The following is a 12,966-nucleotide window of genomic DNA, read 5'->3' as shown; positions in this document are numbered from 1 at the left end:
TCAGAGGCTCTTCTAGTGGATGAGGTCCTAACAGCAGGAGTGTTGTTGGTCCTGAGCTGATTTATCCACTTGTTGGAGGCTCCGGTCTTGTACGGGAACTTAGGCAGATACTCCAACATTACAAGGGGTTTGTGATCTCATTAATGAGGGGCTTTCCTGAAATGTCAAACCATGAGCCATCCATAACTACAGATCCTGTGAAAACTCTTATCCATGTCTGCCATAAATTCACCTTAAGGGAAAGAGGGACAGTGTTCTACCCAAAGTTGTAAGGTATTCTCTTGATATGAAGAATATTAGCAGAGTATATGAGCGGCCCAATCCCTCACTCTCACCACATGACAAGGATATCTTTTGGGATTATGTTTTTTGTGCAATCTTTCTATCAATTCTACTTCAGAAATCTTTGTTTGCAATGTGTTGCAACTCTCCTCATATCTGCCATGCATTTATGTCCCGGGAGTGATGCTCAACCCCAATTATTTGAAACTCTAGTATTCTATGATGTGTAGCTATAAATCTCCAGAAAAACAGAGGCATAAAAAATGGAACTTGGTTTCAGGAAGCAGTCTGGAGGTCACTAAAAGAACTGCAATTTCCCAAAAGCAGCATAACCTACTCCTTTCCTATTCCATTATGGGCCCAACTATTTGTGCTACTTTTTATTGACCATAAAAAAATGAATGAGTAGATAAAAATGACTTCTTTGCAGGCCCCCCTCCAAAAAAGATGTCTCCCACACAAATGTCAAAATTCTACAAGACTTTCCACAAGAAACAACACATAATATGTTCAATCACCCTCTGACTGTTCATGCTAAGGCATAAAACAAGGACACAGAAATGTGCCAGTCATTCACCCCTGTCACATAAGAGATGCAGCACTGAGTTCTAGGTCCAGGGGTCTGGATAGATATGTGCCACCAGATGCTCCTGTAGTAACATGCATGACACCGTCTTGACTGCTTTAAGCCCTAAAATAGTGTAACCCTCTCCTTGATGAAACCCAAAATTACTCAAAAAATTTGCCCTAACTATCCACACAGGAAAAAACAAGCAGACTTAGGATGCTTACTGTCTAGTCTACAATAACCAATTCACAGAGTTTGTCCATCAGTGTGAAGGGACAGATAGCAAAATGGACATTGAATTACGGTGATTTTTTTTAATCCAGACGTGTAATTTTATCATTATAAAGTATATCCAATGAAGAAACCCCCTCAAACAATGCAGATCAGCACCTGATATGCAACTTAAAGCACTGATTAATTAAGGGACTTAGGGCACCGAGCCAACATCAGAATGTGATCCCAGGTCTTTCTGACTACAAGGCAGGCTCTCTAGTTCAATGATACTTCTCAATTAAACAGAAAACTAATTTTAATGCAAAATAAAATAAAAGTCACATGGCTACATAGAAAATGTGCCCCAATTAAGAGAAATGGTATGAAATTGGACTTTCCTTCTTATAGGCTTATACATATATACATACATATATACAAACGTATATAATCCCTTTATGAGAAAATGTTTGCTAAATTTTTGATATTATAATGCATATTTTACATTTCTTCCACTAAATTCATAATTTTATGAATGGCCTTTGCCAAGCCACAGGAACTGTCCAGCAACAGAAAGATGTATGCAAACTTTGTCCTAGTGTCTCTCCTCTGCAGTGTACAGCGTTACTTGATTTCCCTTCTGTAAGTGATCTAGCATGACATTAACTGATGCCACATGAAGAGATCATTCCTCATTGCTATGAGGCAACTGGTGTGTTTGAGAAGTAGTCTAGTAAGGTACATAAAGGGCTGCAACATAGAATCAGGAAAAACTGAATTGGAATGCTGCCTCAGATTTACTAACTGGGTAAATCACTTCAGCTCTCTTAGTTTTACTTTCCTCATCCATAAAACAGGGATAATAATAGCACCTACTTTGCAGAGAAGTGAGGATTAAGTGACATACTATGTATGAAAATATGTAAAAAAAAAAAACTTAAAGCACTCTAAGTGTTAGCTACCATAATTATCTGGACAAGATTATTTGGAATATTGTATTTTCAAATCCTCCAAACCACATTCATTTTCACAATGCCCCAACCTTGGGCCCAGGCCATGGGTCCATGTATTCTAAGCAACCCTCAGTTGGTGGAAACCAACACCTATACATACGCTAGAATTCAGTAGTTCTGGGATCCAGAAGCGGCTTGTGTCTGATATACAACGTGCCATCTGTGTATGTCAGTCAGTTAATCAATAGAAACATTTATTATGAGCCTTCTCTGTGCCACACACTGGGTCAAGTGTAAGGGATACAAATAAGAGAAACAGTCCTGGCTCTCAAGGGGCTTACAATCTAAGTGGGAAAGACAATATGCAAAAGGAAGCTTGAAAGGGTATCTGGGGATACCTGGAACAGAAGCAAGATGTTCTTGTGGGGTAGGAGTGAAAAAATAGGTTAAATTTAACCCTACTCATCATGGAATGAATATTTCATATTTCATGGCACTTCTGGAATAAACTTATGATAGTCATCATAATTAGGCTTACCAGGAGTAAATAAACAAAATCTTTGGTCATTAAAATAATCTTGAATTATATGAACAATACTGTATTTGCCAAGGTCTGGCCAAAAAAAAACATTAGATACACAACACACATACACATGGGCGCGCGCGCGTGCACACACACACACACACACATACACACACTCCTTTGCCAAGGTGGGGAATTCTAATGGACATGGAACAATGTATGTATTGCCAGATTTTTTCCAACATAGGGATTGATTTTGCTGGGGTTGTTTTCTCTATTTCCTTTTAGTTTTTTTTCTTTTAAAAAGTTCTTTATTGTATAGATAAGTCGCAATGAGAGGGAAGAGAGGGAAGGATACAGAAGAAAATGTAAGAAATATGAAAATAAGGATGTTAATAAAAATTTATTTTAACCTGGAAATCAGGTTAAGGAGAGCTAATTTTAGAATTATCTGATTCCTTGAAAACCATGATCCAAAAAAAAAAGGCTTGGATACTATATTTCAACTAGCATTTATTATTTCTCTAGGCACTGCACTAAGAGCTAGGCAAACGAAGAACAGCAAAAAAGAGCTCACGGTCTAACCAGAAATGAAAACTGCCAAGATCTTTTTTACATTCATTTATAATTTGTGCCTCCCCATGCCCAACCTTAATGAACAAAAACCAAACTACAAAACAAGGGAAAATATAACCCTTAGAATAAATGTGCACAGTCCAACAAAACAAATCCCCACACTGTCCATGCCTGGAAAATGATGTCTCTCTGCATTTTAAGTTCATCACTTTTCTGACAGATGAATGACACAAAGTGAAAACCTCCTGAAACAAAGTCAAAAAGCAAAAGTCCCAAGAATACTGACCAAAATCCAGAGCCTCCAGACCAATTAAAAGTACTCCAAGCAGTCAGAAAGAAAGGGCTCAGCTACTAAAAAACCACCAACAGGATCACAGGAGACCTGGAAACTACTGCTATAAATAAAAGAGATCTCAGAATACAGTATTCCAAAATATCTAGGCTCAAATCCTCGAGAAATCCTTCTACTAAGAGGTACCATCTCTCTCCTCCAGGCTTCTGACCCCATCATTCAAATGAACAGCTCCCTCCAAAGTCACCAATTCACTGTTTCACTGAAACCCTAATAGTACTTTCTCAATCCTCATTCTTCTCCATCTTGCTTCACTCTTTGACACTAATGATCACCACATAATCCCTTATACTTTCCTCTCCAGGTTTCCATTAGACCATTCTCTCCTGGTTTTTCTACCTGTCTTACCACTACCAAAGTCTGCTTTGCTGGATCTTCATAGAAGTCATCACCACTCACCAAGGATTTCTTGTCCTTGACCTTCTCTTCTTTTCTCCCTCTACAGTATCTCACCACATCATATCAACTCACATGTCTTCAACTACCATGTCTATGCAAATGATTCCCACATATAAATATCCAGCTGTAATCTCTTTATTGAGCTCCAGATCATATTACCTTTTGGACATCTCAAACTCAACATTCCAAAGCAGAACTCATTTTCTTGCCCCCCAAAATGCCTCCCCTCCTTCAAACTTTCCTATTAATGCTCAGGACATCATTAACCTCCAGAAGTCACCCAGACTTGCAAACCGGGTATCATCCTGAACTCCTCACTCTTACTCAATGTGCATGCAGTCTGTAGTCAAATCTTGTCTCTACCCTCACATTATCTCTCATATATTTCCCTCCTAATTTATCGCTTCTCTCTTGGACAGACACAACAGGCTTCTAATTGCTCTTCCTGTCTCAAGTCTCTTCTCATTCCCATCCATCTCCCTCGATTTCCCCACAGCACAGGCCTGATGTCTCTTATTCTATTCAGTAAATTCCTACAGCTCTCTCCTTCCTAAAGGATCAAATAAAAAGTCTTTAAATTGTTATTAAAATCCTTCACAATGTGACACCTTCTTAACTTTCCAGGCTTCCTCTATTGTACCTCACTCCCTCCTACATACTCTCCATGATCTAAATATATTGCCTATGGCTATTTCTCACACATATTTTTTTAAAGGTCCCAATATATATTTATTCTCTACATGTTATATTCTTCACAACAGTTAAAACTAAAGAGTTAAAAACACTATGGGTGATGATGGATTACAGGTGATCATCATTTTGTTTCCTGTTAGTCATCTAGTACACTCAACCTCATCTATTTCCTCAAGAGGATCCCTGAAAGCAATAGGGTGAACTGCCCTTTCTAACAATGGAGAATTCCACTCAATTATCTGATACAATACTGAGACATCAACTTGCCTCAATCACAAATTTCATGACTCATATGGCTAGCTTTCCTTCTTGTCTTTTCTTCTCCCCCTCCAAGCCTTTACCAAACTCCCCCTGATTGTGGTGAATGGAGGCCTCTAAGACTTTCAATGAGGTATCCAAACTACTGTAAGCATAGTAGCTAATTCCACTGCTGTGTGGACAACTGCCTCCCTTCCCCACAAGTTCCTATAAAATGCTGTTATTTGCCACCTTCATGAGTCCAGCAGCTGACCAATGCAGGTTGCTGGCTCTGTTGTCCCTTATCAGTCCCACCCTCCTTCCACAGGAAGGGAGAAAGTGTGCAGACATTCCGCTCCAACAGAAACCCAAGTGACCACTATCACCTATGTGCAAAGGGACAATGACATAGGCAACCAATGGGTGTTGAGACTGATGCATGAAGCTCAAGCCACTCCATTTGGTGAATGAGAAACGAAAGTCACATACAACATTCTTAACTTTAGACTCTGTTTCATACTGGCCCCCTTTCCTGGAATGCCCTGGAGGGGAAGAAGGAAATAAGTGTTTATATAGTACCTATTACGTATAACAAACACTATTATCTCATTTGATCCTCACAAACAACCCGAGGAGGTAGATGCTGTTATCTTCATTGTACAGCTGAAGAAGCTGAACAGAGGGGAAGTGACTTGCCCGTGGTCACAAAGCTGGGAAGTGTCTGATGCCAAATCTGAAGTCAGGTCTTCCTGACTCTATGTCCCAAGCTATACTCACTGCACAACCTCACTGCCTCAACTCCCCCGCTCACCTCCATGTCTTAACCCCCCTGGCTTACTTTCAAAACAGCTTCTACAGGATTTTCCAGGTGGGAGGAGGTAGAACTTACTATTTCTTATAACTGGTTTGCAGGAGAAGAGCATATAAACATGTTGCCCAAGTTTTCAAAACTGCAGCCCCCATTTCTTCTTTCTTTGTCGATCAGAATGTTATGCTTCTGCCGAAATATTTTAGCTGCATCCCCTAAGTTTGGCCATGCGGTCTCGTTGTCATTCTCGGTGGTGAATTTTTTTACTGCTTCTATAATTTGGTTTTTGACCATATAATTCTTCAAAATTGTGTTATTTAGTCTCCAAATACTTTTTAATTTTCTTTAAAGGTTCTTACCGAATTTTTATTGCATTATATGATCAGTATGTGTGGTGTGTTAAGTAGTTCATTTTTTATATTTTTGGTAAGATCTTTATGCCCCAATACATGGTCAATTTTGTTAAGTTTCCATGTTCAGCTGAAATTCTTTTCTATTACCATTTAGTAATCAGATATCTATAATCTCTAGTTTTTCCAATATTCTATTCAAGTCCTTAACTTCTTTCTTGTTTATCTTCTAGCTAGATTTTTCTAGATCTGAAAGGGGTACATTAAAGTTGCACACTATTAATTTCCCACATTATCTCCTTTTTATCTTATCTATATTTACCATAGCGTTATTTGAAATCATGACTACTTGTACTTTTTCAAATTCAGAGGAAGCATAACAGATTTTGCTCTAGGCCATTTTAACTATGCAAATCTTTGTGTTTCAAGTTTTCTTGTAAGCACATTGTCAGATTCTAAGCTTTCTTATATATTCTGCCATCTTCTTCTGTTAATGGGTGAGCACACTACAAAGTCACAGTTATGATTTGTTAATTGTGCATTTCCCTCCATCCCGTCTGCTTGCAATTTTTTTCTCTTTGTACAAATGAGATGACGACAGAAGAAAAGGAACTTGTCTGACATTTGTGTTTCCCCTCCATTACTGTTTATTCTTCTTCTTAACCTGCCCCTGATTCAGGTTTTTTCCCTCTTGATTCCCTTTTGAATTTAACGTATTTCTAAATTAATATCTCTATGTGTGTAGGGATGAGAGGATGGAAAAAGAAGGAGGCAAAGGAGAAGAAAGGGTAACGGTGTTAATCTATATTTAAGGCAGACGAAAGTAAAAGGGGAAACTGAATAGTAAAGAGCAGAAAAACAACGACTGATCTAACAAGCAGGCAGCTCAGTTATAACCTAGAAACTTACGCACAGCCCAGTCAAGCAAAATTCTCGTTTAGGAAGATAAAGGGTTAAGTATTACTGGTGAGGTGCCAAAGCTAAATCTACAGAGGAAATGTGCTTAGCGACAAAAAACTAGTATGGTCTAGATAATACTGATGACGTATCTGAACAAACTGATTAAGAAACTCTAGAGTAAACTCATTCAAATAAAGATAGGTTAGAGGTTCTATGGTTTCCTGTGAGGGAATCATTACAAGAACAAAATACTTCCTTCTTTCTTTTCCAGATCCTTAAAAATGAACAATTACAAGGACTAAGATAATATTTCATTACCCACTACATTTGTCGTAACCAACTTAGAAGAATGATCTTTTTAAATAGCTTATATTTAGGTCCTTTGAAATCACATCTAGAAACTGACATTCCTCAAAGCATTGCTTATTAAGTATCAAAGAATATAATATAAAAAATAACCCAACCCCAAAGTCATAACTCAGTTGTTATATAACCCGTTCTCACAACAAATCTCCATTTAATTCATTTTCTTAAATATCCCAATTATCTCACATGGGGATATCTGCAAAATCCTTAAATACTGATTTCGCATTTTCAATGTATGAAAATTAATAAGAACCAAACAAATATATAATTTATCCACAAAAATGGTGAAAACCCCTTGAAAAGAAAAAAAAATCTTTTTCTTCCTCAAATCAAACTAGTTTGGTATGATGGCAATTATTATGCAACTAATATTCTTCAAATAATTGGAATATAGGTAAAGTTGGTATAAATTCAATAAAAAAAGCGAACCGCTCTCACGTTATCCAAGCAAGTGTTTATTTTATCACCACTTGGACATTTAAATTACACCCAATTCAGAAACGTGCTAACCATTAGTCAAGTAAGATGATACTTTTCAGTTGATACTGCCATATGACATCAAAGCCTGTTCCACAGTTCTGATGTTAAAACTTGTCAAAAGCAAAATGAAACTGTAAAAGTAACAGAGGAGAAAAGGTCCATGCAAAAGCACTTTCGAACACTATAAAAATTGCACAAAGCAAGTCTGACATATTGGAATGCCAAACTGAAAATGGGAAACTCCCACAAAAGTTCTCCTACTAAAAATAAGGTACTATTCTTGGCCTAATATTGCAAGTAGCCTGATGCTGAAACAGCACCTACATCTGGAAATACATCATGACTGACCGAACAGCCATGCAGCACCACAAGCACCACCGAGATCTGGGCTCTTCTAAAGCAGTCAGAGTCAGTCTGAATCCCACAGTGAAAGACTGACCTGAGTGCCCACACCAGAAGAATAGTAAGTTTCCTTGGGCTAAAATTTAGTGCATATAAAAAACAAGACTGACAATAAGAAATAAAAATCTATGACTTATGAATATGATTATAATGGGACAACATTCCAGAATTCATCAAAATCTCTTTCCTTCCCCACCCCCATTTGTAAAAAAAAAAAAAAAAAAAAAAAAAAAAGTCTTCAAAGTATGTCAGTAAATCTGCTAGTCTTAAAATAATAAAAACCACCTGCTCCATGTGTTGGCCAGAACCCTTTCTTTGGAGGTATGGTATTCTGAATTACAATAAACAAACATTTTGATTTTTAAGACATAATCTAAAGGGAAAAAATATTCTATTTCCTAAAATTTCAAAAAAAAAAAAAAAACAACCTAAGAGCTAATGATATTAAATTTGCTTCACTAATTAAAATAAGATATGATGATCAGAACTATATGAAAATATGAATAACAAAGTTATTCCAAAATGGCAGAAGACTGAGTGGGGTGGGGAGGTGGAGGAGGCCAGGGGAGACATGCTTGTGAGATTCATGATTTCAAACTAACTTGTGAAAATGATATGCTTTATTCTTCACAACAAAATGTTTCTGGTTCTGTTCTGTATAAAATGGCATTTGATTTGAAGACGTGATTCTTAACATTCTAAATACTTTCCATCATGCATGACGGGCACTTCCTATAATAACACCTTCCATGCTACCGACATGTTCATGCTAGGATGGCTTTAACCTCCAAATAAGCACATACCCTTGTAAAAGAAAGGAAATTACATTCAAATATCTGTTCCTTGATTTTTGTTGCAATGGCAGGTCTTTCAGGACTTTGAACACTGAAATTCTCTCACTGGATCCCTTTTGACCCTACAATAGCTTTCAAGTCCCCATTTTAAAACAATAAAGACTCACCAAAAATGAAGGTGTTAAAATAGAAGTCAACAGCTTATGTAGTGTAAGAAAACCATCACCTGGAAGGGAAGGTCTGAAATGGGTTCTCAGGAAGCATCCTGGAGCCAGAATTTTACAAATGGTACCATGGCTCTTTTGGATAAGAGCACTAGCTAAATGTCAACACAATCTACTACAGACAACAACAACAACAACAAAAGAAAAACACTAAACTTCACAAACAAGGCACACTGTGAAAGACAATGGATTGATTAAAGATATTAAGAAACACAACTACACAGTCTTACACTCTACGGTGATGGATGTTGTGTTATTATGTCTGTTAAGAAGTAACTGGACTAACATCTAAGTAATGCACTTTTATAAATTCTTATTGTCAAACTCACCTGATTCATTTTGAATTCCTGTTGTGTTCTGTAAAGATACACACAACAAAGAAACTCCTTTGATTACATGAGTCCTAAAAAGAAAAACAGACAATTGTAATATGTACCTACCTACAAATTTACAGTGATTCAAACCCACACACAGAACACTACAGAGTTGCTCAAAGGGATATTCATAAAGCAACTCAACACCAAACTGACTGCAAACTACAATGAAGTCTCCCCATCCATCAGCTTTGCTATCACCAAGTGTAAACATGGATCTCACTAAGCCTTCCTATTTCTACATCACACTCTAAAGTAGACTTATTAGAAAGTATGACATCAACCTTCAGATTCTGGAGTTGCATCATTCTTAATAACAATGAAATCAGCTTTTTTTTAACATCTGGAAGCAAAATTTTTTTTCAATTAACACTACATTTAACAAAAAGTACTATTTGACATTATTTTTGTTTTTTAAGTTCCTAGAGTAGGAAAGCAAGGGAATAACAGGGCTTTAGGGCACCTGAAAAGTTTACAAAGCATTTTCACATATACAGGACCATGGGTTCCAGAGTTGGAAGAGACCTGAGGGATCATCTGGTCCAATATTCATTTTAGAGATGAGGAAACTAAGGCCATGAAAAGTCAAGACTTGTCCATATTCACAGCAGTAGAACAGGTTAGGAAATAGGCAACCACAAGTCAAGTCTTCTGCCCATTGGTACAGCATTTTCCATTAGCTTCGCAAAGCAATACTAGATGTTTAGAAATAAATCAATCTTACAGTAAATGTAGACTGCTTTAATAGAACATACTCTCCAAATTCAACCTCTGATACAATATTATTTTATTTTAATTAAATGAAGCTAAATCATCCACAATAAAAGTATAATTATGTTGACAGTATAATTAATCACAGGCCACAGAATAACATTACTCAGAAAACACATATGGCATATTTCAAAATACAAAGTTAAATTAAAATGGCCTATTTTACCATGAGGATTCTTTCTTCATTTAGTTTGGAGACAATGTTTTTATTTGAAAAGTATGCCATTTCAAATACAACTTTCAATGTAATAGATTAAAAGCTCATTTGTGTATATGTGTACCCACACATACACACACACACATACACAAGTATACATGTTTATATACACAGTGTCCCCAAAGGAGCAGTTTTAGGGCATAGTATAGATTTTACTGAAACTAATTCTTATGTATCTAAGAAACTGATTGAGAAGTGAAAGGACCTAAAAGAACATCCAAACCAACTTCCTCCTTTTACAAAGTGAGAAACTCAGACCCAAGGATAAAATGGCCTGTAAGCAGCAGTTAGAAATCCAGACCAAATCCTAACTCCAAGTCCAGTTTCTTTTATAAGCTTTCTTTTCTACTCAAATATCCTTGGGCAAGTCATATAACTTCTCTGATCTTCAGTTTCCTCATCTATAAAATGAGATATTCGGCCTAATGGCCTATGAGGTCCCTTCCAGATCTGAATCTTTCTCTAACTTATAACAGACATCTGCATAACTTCTGTATTATTTGCCCTATTGGATGCTTCAAATTAAATTAAAATTTAACTATGCTATCTTTTGTGAAAGATACTGTTGACCCACCATAGCACATGTCTTCCCTATCCTCCCTACCCTTTAAGGATGATGGATTTGAACTGATCTACCAACCTGACCTTCCTGGTAACCAGTGAATGGCAAGATGGTTGTTGGTCATTTGAACTACAGCCTCCAGTTGTGAAACAGAACAAGGGTAATTGTCACAAAGACTGGAAACTGTGGCCTTGGTCTCTCATTCATTAGCACTGTGCTCTAACCAATACGGATATAAAAATGAAACAGGATTTACATTTTATTTTGTGATGGAGTTTAGAATTTTTAATTCCAAAATCATCTCCATGCCACTACAATGAATGGTAAAGAAAACATTAGTGAAGGAAGATAGCATATCATTTAACAAAAATGAATATAACTTTCTCTTCATGACTCAAGTCATTATTATGCACATCCAACAGAGTAACACACAGTATGGTGTTCTGGGCTATATATGGTGTTCAGTTCTTTGCCTTTACATTGCATCCTCTCCCCCAACCCCATACAGGTGTGTGGCTGTGGCAAGTGACCCCTACCTAGTGACTAGTGTAGCTGGTGACTCCACAGAACACTCTCCAGTCCCTGCAGAATACTGAGTGCGTATGTTTTTCTCCTCTCCTGGCCATGTCAGTTCTTCTGTTACTTCTCACTGATCTGCTCTAGGCTCTCTTCACACCTCCCTACTTCTATCTACTTCACCTACGCTGCAAAAAAACAAACAAGTGTGTCCTTTTCTTCCCATTTTTCAAATATTTCTTGGCTTTGGCACTGGCAGAGCTTGGCCTGGGAATCCATCATCGGTCTGAGAATGTCCTTTTCCTCAGGCTGGCAAACTAATCAGAAATGACCACCTTTCAGATTCCTTAAGCTTTGTATCCTCAGATCTTTCAGAGCAGGGATTGGTCATTAACCTTTAAGTCACAGATCCCTTTGACTGTCATACATTTACGTACATGTAACTTGTATCCTAGCCACATGTTCCAGATGTGTGATTCTCACTAAGAAGTAACTTTGATTTCCATTATTCTCCTCTTCCAAATGTTTTTTGATATACAGTTTGCTAAAGGGGTGACACTAAAGGTTATCAAAACACTAGCATCAAAATATCTAATGTTCAATTCCTGACAAGCAATATGGAAGACGGACCAGGAGGCAGAGAGGCCTAGGTTGAAGCCCTGCCTCCTACGCTTATTGATTATGGGACACTAACTTACTTAATTCTAAATTGCAAAATAGCTATGATTTGCACTGGCAGAGAGTTTCCCCGCTGGGAGTTCCCCTTACATAAAAAGAATCACTGGTTCAGGTCCCACCCTCAAAGTCCATTTGAAATAACTTGTACCCGAAATAAATTAAAACCAAGGGGGGAGGGGGGGGGGCGGTGTGTGTGGAATGGGGGAGGATTGTCTAACTAAGATGGGTATTATCAGTAGTTGCAGGACTGCTTCGGTATCAGATTATATTCTTAAACTGTACAAAAGGTATAGCACAAGTTACAATGCCATACACTTTTCAGAACTTTCTGAACTTTCTTTCTGAACAGAAAGCACTTTCTGAACAGATCTTAGATTTATATTCTCATTATCACACAGCTGCTTAAGAGATACTATATTAAAATTTTAGCAAACATGAGAATTTCATCTATAAATCTAAGAATGTGAGGAACTTTTCAAAAACACACTGAAATACTATTAACAGGTACCAAATTTTAATTTTAAAATAGTAATAAACAAAATTGTATAGAACCAAGTACTCTCTACTTTTAATATGCTGCGATGTTGAAAAGCTGGAACCAAGCAGATGGATGTCACATTTTTTGTTAAACCAAATTCTGAGTTATAAATTGTGGATTATGCAACATTGTGTCCATGCAGCTCTGGCACAGCCAAGTCCACACATTTCTTCACAAAGGTCTTAGGCCTTTC

General features: G+C 37.2%; 1 protein-coding gene across 7 annotated transcripts in view; it reads right to left on the bottom strand.

Moving 5' to 3' along the window:
• Window positions 1-12,966, bottom strand: part of PRDM2 (PR/SET domain 2) — a 194,930-nt gene that overhangs the window by 170,888 nt on the left and 11,076 nt on the right. For 4 of the 7 annotated variants that reach the window (XM_072608928.1, XM_072608927.1, XM_072608930.1 and 1 more), the window contains exon 2: window positions 9,447-9,520. The exons of the other annotated variants lie outside the window; for them this stretch is intronic. In XM_072608928.1, coding sequence (XP_072465029.1) covers window positions 9,447-9,455 — 9 coding nt within the window. In that variant the 5' untranslated portion in view covers window positions 9,456-9,520. The remainder of the gene's footprint in view (window positions 1-9,446; window positions 9,521-12,966) is intronic. 7 annotated transcript variants of the gene reach the window in all.

The sequence above is a fragment of the Notamacropus eugenii genome, chromosome 5 (genome assembly GCF_028372415.1).
Source record: "Notamacropus eugenii isolate mMacEug1 chromosome 5, mMacEug1.pri_v2, whole genome shotgun sequence".
Classification (NCBI taxonomy): domain Eukaryota; kingdom Metazoa; phylum Chordata; class Mammalia; order Diprotodontia; family Macropodidae; genus Notamacropus; species Notamacropus eugenii.
The sequence above is the reverse complement of the archived record's forward strand: the minus strand, read 5'-3'. Positions and strand labels throughout refer to the sequence as shown.